The 7,666-nt window shown below is 50.2% G+C and overlaps 1 protein-coding gene across 1 annotated transcript; it reads left to right on the top strand.

The window, feature by feature from the left end:
- Positions 1 to 6,364: 6,364 nt before the first annotated feature.
- LOC145936485 (uncharacterized) lies at positions 6,365 to 6,856 on the top strand. Its single transcript, XM_083038743.1, has one exon. It carries the CDS (start codon positions 6,365 to 6,367, stop codon positions 6,854 to 6,856), a length of 492 nt encoding a protein of 163 aa, XP_082894869.1.
- Positions 6,857 to 7,666: the final 810 nt, after the last annotated feature.

Genomic DNA, 7,666 nt, shown 5'->3' on the forward strand with positions numbered 1-7,666 from the left:
ATCAAACCGCTATTTGAAATTGTGCACAATTTTTGAAAGCTGGTCCATTCTCAAACATCCAAATGCGTACACATTAATCGAGAAAGATTACTCTTTTCTAAAATTATCAACGCAAGAATTAACATTGGAAAGTTGGAAAACTTTTTTTGTAAAAATTTTAGTTGTTAGACCACCAAAGAAAGACGATGACAATGCGCAAGCTTTGGTAGAATTGATTAAATGCGACGAATTGTCCGAGAGTAAGTATATTTACCTTTAAATAAATATACATCGTTTTCATTTTGAATAATTTATATTATTTAATCAAACAGATACAAGAATTGTTCTGCAATTGAAACTTCTCCCACACTTACTTCCACCTAAAGCCGAAGCGTCTAAAAAAAAGTCACTGGAAACCATCAATACTTGAATGTAAAAATAGCATAATTATTTCAACTACTGTAAGTATCATTATAATTTATATTCATCGATGTAAGGTTACTGATATCTATAAATCTATAGTATAATTATATAATTTATTACAGTTAATAGCAGACATTACAAAAGTACAAGAGGATAAGAGAAAAGCAATTGCAAAACTAGGAATTACATTGCAGCCTTTTATCATCGCTGTCGGCTCATCCAATGCGGATATTTCTGATATTTTCATATTAGTTGATGACACTTTGTACAAGGTACCGTCAACTTTAAAGGTTATAGACTTATGTTTCAAAATTTTTCAAGTTTTTGATATTGAATATCCGATCGAAAGCGCTTATATATGGTTGTTATTTCAAAGACCTTTGTATGGTTATACAAGTAGTTTTGATAAAATGACTCCGAATATAATGGAAGCAATAAGCGATATAATCGCATTTAAAGATAAAAATACTTAGAGACAGTTAGATTCTTTCCATAATGGGAAAGCCCCCGGTCCTGACGGCGTCCACGGTAGAATATGGGGCCTTGCCTTCCGCGAGTTAAAGGAGCCCATGAGGAAGCTACACGATGACTGCTTCCGAACGGGCTCCTTCCCCCCAGAATGGAAAAGGGCACACGTAGTCCTTCTTTCTAAGGAGGGCAAACCGAGGGAGTTACCCTCGGCATATAGGCCGATCTGTCTGTTGGACGAGGCGGGGAAAATTCTGGAGAGAATGATCGCTAGTCGTCTCGTCCGACACTTGTCCCTGGAAGATCCTAATTTGCATGATGAGCAATATGGTTTCCGCGCTGGGCAGTCTACGGTGGATGCGATTCTCCGTGTCCGCTCGATCGCGGAGGAGGCCACGAAAGGAGGCGGAGTGTTACTGGCTGTCTCCTTGGACATAAAAAACGCCTTTAACACCCTGCCATGGCGCCAGATTGGGGCGGCTCTGAATTACCACAGGGTTCCCCCATATTTGGCTGCCATACTAGTGGACTATTTCAGGGACAGGAAGCTATCGTACATCGACAGAGAAGCCAATATGTGCATGAGGGATATGTCTTGTGGGGTTCCACAGGGGTCAGTATTAGGCCCCCTGATGTGGAACCTCACATATGACTCCGTCATCCGGTCTGCCCTTTCCTCTGGCTGCAGCACCATCTGCTACGCAGACGACACCCTGGTGCTGGTCGGGGGAGAGAGCTGGGGGGAAGCGACGGCGAGAGCAAATCTCGCTATTGCGCGAGTCGTGCGCTCGATACGGGGTATCGGACTAAAGATGGCGCCTCAAAAAACGGAGGCCGTCTATTTTCACGACGGCACCCATGGGGCGCCACCACGGATGGAGATTATCGTTAACGGAACCCCCGTCTTGGTGGGGGCCCACATAAAATATCTGGGCCTCCACCTGGATGGTAAATGGGCATTTGGCGAACACTTCCGTCGCCAAACTCCGAAGATTGAAAAGACAGCGATGGTCCTGAGCAGACTGCTGCCTAATCTTGGGGACCAGACGGAAGAGTTCGCCACCTTTACGCCGGAACCGTTCACGCAATGGCGCTGTACGGGGCCCCTGTGTGGGTCAGCAGAATGGAGGCCACCCGAAAAATCCGGGAACTGATGCATCAGGTCCAGAGAAGGGTAGCCAACAGAATCTGCAGGGGCTACCGTACGGTAAGCTGGGCAGCCGTGGGGATATTGGCGGGCATATCTTCAATGGAGATGATTGCTCGAATGTACGCCGACGTGTATCGGCGTACAAGAGAGCTTAGAGAGGGAAGGGTTATCCTCACGGAGCGGATCCGGCGTGCAGTCAAGATTCAAGCTCGGCAGGTCCTTGTGGATAAGTGGACCCGGAACCTCGATAACCCGAGGCTTCCAGGCCGCTGGACCGTCGAGGCCATCCGGCCCTGTTTCCAGCAATGGCTGAACTTGGCCAAGGGGGGGGGTTTCGTATAGAATGACACAGGTACTCACCGGACATGGGTGCTTCGGTGAGTACCTGTGTAGGATCGGTAAAGAGCGCACAGCTCGTTGTTCCCACTGCGGACACGAGCGCGACACAGTGCGGCACACAGTTAAAGAGAGCCAGCTGGACCCGGGATGAGGTCGTCGGGGGGGGGACCCGGGACGTCTAAGTCCTGGACTCCTCCCCCGACGACCTCGCAGGAGGGAAAAGGACGGCTTATCCGGACGCATAGTCTGAGTGAACCGCCCGAACCTCGAGGAGGGCCCCTTTGGCTGATGACCGATTCCGTACCGATGAGGGCGGAGGGAGTCGCAGCCGGGGGGGCCGGGGGGCCGGGGCTCGAGCGGTGAACTCGAGCCTCGACCTCGCCCCCCGAATAACACCGGGAGGGCGCGGCGTGGAGGTGGTGTCCCCTCTGCGCCGCAACCGCGAAGACTGCACGATGGCATAGGGAGGGAGTTGTCCGTAACTCTCTCCTCGAGACGGAAAGGCGGGGGGGCGGCGGGTCGGCATGGGATACCAGCATCCTTGCCGCCCCTCTATATGCGCCCGTGAAGGACACCCGCAGAGGTTTTAGCGTTGGTATACTTTGCCCCATCACGGGGAGGACCTCGGTCCTCCCTGGGATGAGGGGAAGGAGTCCCGCATAACCCACAGCCCCTTTCCCCAGGGCTGTGGGTATCTATGAAAGATTTTTCTGCGACAAAAAAAAAAGATTTTTTCCATAAAAAATTTGTTTTATATTTTATTTTCTAGTCGAGATAAATTCTTGTATATTGTTTTATTTTAAGTTTTATTTTTTGAAGAGAATATTTAAAAATCTTTTGTGTGACAGAAATTGTTTTTCATATTTTATTTTAAACTTAAATATTAAGTTAAATAATATTACATATTAAGTAAACTATTAAATATTGAGTTAAATATTAAATTAAGTTTTTCATTATTTCGTTTGTAAATTAAATATTAAGTTTAAGTTTATAATATTAAATTTTAAGTTAATTTTATAATAATGCATGGATAAATTTGTGAACTTTCTCGTGGTGTGACGCCTTGACGTGGCGAGGGACCTTGAAGGCGACAGTGATGATCCCGGGGAGCCATGCCGGCGGGGACTTCGGTCCCTGGTAGGGTCTCCCAAGCCGGACGAGTCTCTGGGTAAACTGTCGCTGGACCAAGAGCACGCCGTTCCCCTTCTGGGAACAAAATCTGCTTTCTTTTATAGGAGCGGACTGAAGATAGGACCGCCTCACTGAAGAAATCTCCAGAGGACGCAGAAGAGGAAGGCTGGTCGCCATGGCGGGTAAGGTGGGGCCGGGGAGCGGCGACCTCATCCCAATCATCCATGGGGCCACTCCCGGGATAACCAAGCCTGGCGAGCTGCATTGCGGTGCCCGCGTTGTCGGAGGCGCGGGACCCCTGAAAGCCCGTGCGGAAGTAAAACCCCGCACGGGTCAGTAAGGGGCCGGAGAAACGGCCGGGGTGCGCGTATTCCCCCCGGTCCAAGTCATTTGTCCACTCCCCGGGGGAACTTGGGGCCCGGAAGGGATCTGTGTCCGGTCACGTTTCGGGGCAGATCGCCACCGGTGGGGGTATACCCTCGGGGACGGAGCCGCAATACACCCGGGAGCAAAACAAAAATGGAATTATACAATACTGCAATGGACATGGCGGGAAAAGGACTAAGTGCACCACCAATCAAAGAAGATGCGGACGTGCCCAAGGACACTTCTATATGGAGAAATATTAAGAAGCTCAGTCCTCCGACAAACAAGAGGAAACACCACAGAACCCGTTTGAAAGGCGAGGCTCCGTCAAGAGGTCCCCTCCGTCGGAACGCAAAGAAGCGGATAAGCGGGAAACGGGTAAAGAGGAATTCTCCCTCGAGAAGAACAAAGTGCCGATTGCCCAGATCACAAAAATCGAGCACTTGGCACACCCAACAAAACTAAAAATAGAGAAAACAGCGAGAACTACGGGCGTAACGAAGAAACCAGCGACACCGCCGGTCGACCTCACATATTCAGAGGGGGAGAAAGGGGCATCCTCTGACTCCACGAGATCGACCCTCTCTCTGGCAGAAGGCCAAAAAAGAAAAAAGAAACAAGGACGGGCAGGCCCCCGACCACGGGAGAGTACGTGGGACTAGCCGCCGCTAAGCAGCAGCTGGTACAAGCACAGAGGGAAGAGATGGAACTGAGGGCGGATAAAGAGATTCTCCAGAGTATGAAAGATGGAGTGGAGCCTCCAGTCACTAGGACTCAAGCGGAGGCAGAGGAAGAAATAAGAAAAGACCTAGAAGCGACCCTCCCAACATGGTCGACGGAGGAAATTAAGAAAAGAATTTCGAGAGAAATGAACGAGGTGCTCTGGCTAACCAAAAAATCGGAAGGGTTGAAGAGCACCTTTAAAAAACCAATATGGAAGGCATCGAAAACTGTACAAATGGCGACGGACGAAATCATCAATCGGATTGAAGCCCAGATAGCGGGAGGTACTGGCAATAACCACGAGGTAGTAAAGAGGAGAAACCAAGGTCTAGAAAGAAGGAACAATGAACTCAGCAGAGAAGTTGAAAAACTACGGGCAGAGGTAGAAACCCTAAAGAGGGCCGTTCGGGAACCTAGCCCCAAACCGCAAAGACCCACGGGCAGAGACGACCGAAACCGCATGGAAATAGACAGGCGAGAAATAGTGGCGGAATTGGCATGGCCCGATCTGCCATCACTGGAGGACGAGGAAAGCCCGCCGAAGAAAAAAGCTAAAGAGGACGTCATGGAGATATTCATTAAAAGAATAGAGAATATGATCGACTCTAAGATCTCAGGGCTACGAACGGAGCTCGGGAGAAGAACCCCTGCAGAAGAGGGAGAGCGGACTCCAATAACAACGGGAAAAAAGAAAGACAGGAAAAAGAACGTAATAGCAAAGACCCGGCACCGAAAATTAAGGAGGCTGGACAAGGAAGACCGGACACGGATACACAACCAACGCAGGAAGAAAGAAGAAGGGACACAACCACGGATGAAAAGCTGTGGACTCAGGTGGTTGGCAGGAGAGCTAAAGGCACTCCTATAAAAAATAAAAACATGGAGGGGGCCCCATCACCGGCCCGTCAACCGGCACGGCCGTCAGTACGACCACCCAATACGGCGGCGGTCACGATCACGACCACTAAAGAGGACGGAATGAACAACGCCGAAATTATGGCGGAGGCAAGGAAAAACATACGCATAGAAGACCTGGGTATTGAATCCATCAAGTATAAAAGGAATTACGGGAGCTATCATACTCGAAGTCGCGGGTGCGGAAAGAGACAAGAAAGTGGACCTCCTGGCCAAGAAACTGGAGGAAGTATTCAGTAATAGAGGAATCAAGGTGGTAAGGCCTATGAAGAGAACAGAGCTTCGAATAAAAGGATTCGAGGACTTGGTGACGGCGGACGAAGTGGCCATCGCAATCGCCAGAGTAGGACAAGGGCGTGACAGTGATGTGAAAACGGGAAGGATTAACCGAGCAAACAACGGGACAAACTCCCTATGGATTTCGTGCCCGACACCCCTAGCGGCCAGAGCATTGGACAAAGGACCGGTGCAAATAGGGTGGACCAAGGCAACAATCGAACGCCTGGAAACAAGACCCCTGCAGTGCTTCAAGTGTCTACAAACTGGACACGTAAGAGGTAACTGCAGAGAAACGGCGGATCGAAGCGACAAGTGCTATAGGTGCGGAGCACCAGGACATATGGCGAGAGGCTGTACGGCCCCGGTCAGTTGCCCGCTATGTAGGGATCTGGGAAGACCGCACCTTCATCGCCTGGGGAGCGAGAAGTGCGCTCCACAAACAGAACGGAACATAGGGAGAGAACGACCACAAGGGATGAAACAACGAGGGAAAGACTCCCCAGTAGCACAAAGTGGGAGGGCAAAGGAACCTGCAGCCGGGAAGAAAGTAGCGACGACGGAGGAAGTCGAGATGGAGGTACAGGTTGATCCATGAAGTGCATCCTACAGACCAACCTAAATCACTGCCGAAGGGCGCAGGACCTGGTCCACCAGAGCGCTGCGGAAAGGGGTGCAGGATTGGTAGTTGCGGCAGAACCCTACCGAGTACTCAACCATCCAGATTGGATGGGAGATGAGCTGAACACGGTGATCCACCGAACAAGCACAAGCATGCAGACATGCCGCCTGATTACCCGGGGAAGAGGCTACGTTGTTGCAAAACACGGCAGACGAATAATCATGGCCTGCTACATCTCCCCCAATACCACCTTGGACTATTTCGAGGAAATAGTGGAAGAAATAGGAGGACACGTAAGGACTTGGAGAACCAAGCCGCTCCTGGTCTTGGGGGACTTTAATGCTAAGTCCACAGAGTGGGGATCACCAAGGACAGACCCCAGAGGAGAGATCCTGGGAGCTTGGGCAGCGGGCCTTGGACTTCGACTCCTAAATAAGGGGAAGGCACTTACATGCATCCGCTAACAGGGCGGATCCATTGTGGACCTCTCATTTGCATCTCCAGCCGCAATGAGAGGAATCACAAGTTGGAGGGTGGAGACCGATGCAGAAACCCTATCGGATCACCGATATATCTGCATCGGACTAGTAGTAACCACACCCCCTAAACTGGAGAAGGAGTCATTTCCGATGTGGATAACCAAAAAGATTAACGAGGTGGAACTCCAAGCGGCGGTCAATGCAATGGTATGGAACCGCCAGGAGTACACACAGGAAGTAGAGCTAACATCACAACGGCTGGCAAAAATGATGACGAGAGTATGTGACTCAGCGATGCCCAGAGCGAATAAAACCCCGCAAAGGAAGAGGGTATATTGGTGGACCGAAGAACTCACGGAAACGAGGAAAAGGTGCATAAGAGCAAGGAGGCAGGTAACCAGATCAAGAAGACACAGAGGAGGGCCCAGAAACGGTGTAGATGGAGAGGAGAGACAAGAAGGGTACAGGCTGGCCAAAAAGGAGCTCAAAATGCTGATCCTTAAGGCAAAATCGGCCGCATGGGAAGAACTCCACCAAACTATTGAAGGGGACCCGTGGGGGAGGCCCTCCAAAATGGTTCTCGGAAAGCTTAGGAGGAGAGAGCTTCCTATAACCCAATCTCGGGAGCCGGACACCCTACAAAAGGTTCTGGACGGGCTATTTATTGGAGAAACAGAGGACCAACCAGTGGTGCATAGACCAACCCGATGGACCGAAAATCACGCAGTTACGAAGGAAGAACTAGCGAGAACCGGTAAAAAGATGATGGCCAAGAGGACGACTCCAGGACCGGAC

The sequence above is a fragment of the Prenolepis imparis genome, unplaced genomic scaffold (assembly GCF_030444845.1).
Source record: "Prenolepis imparis isolate NDT839.2.m4 unplaced genomic scaffold, iyPreImpa1.0 SCAF_5, whole genome shotgun sequence".
Lineage (NCBI taxonomy): Eukaryota > Metazoa > Arthropoda > Insecta > Hymenoptera > Formicidae > Prenolepis > Prenolepis imparis.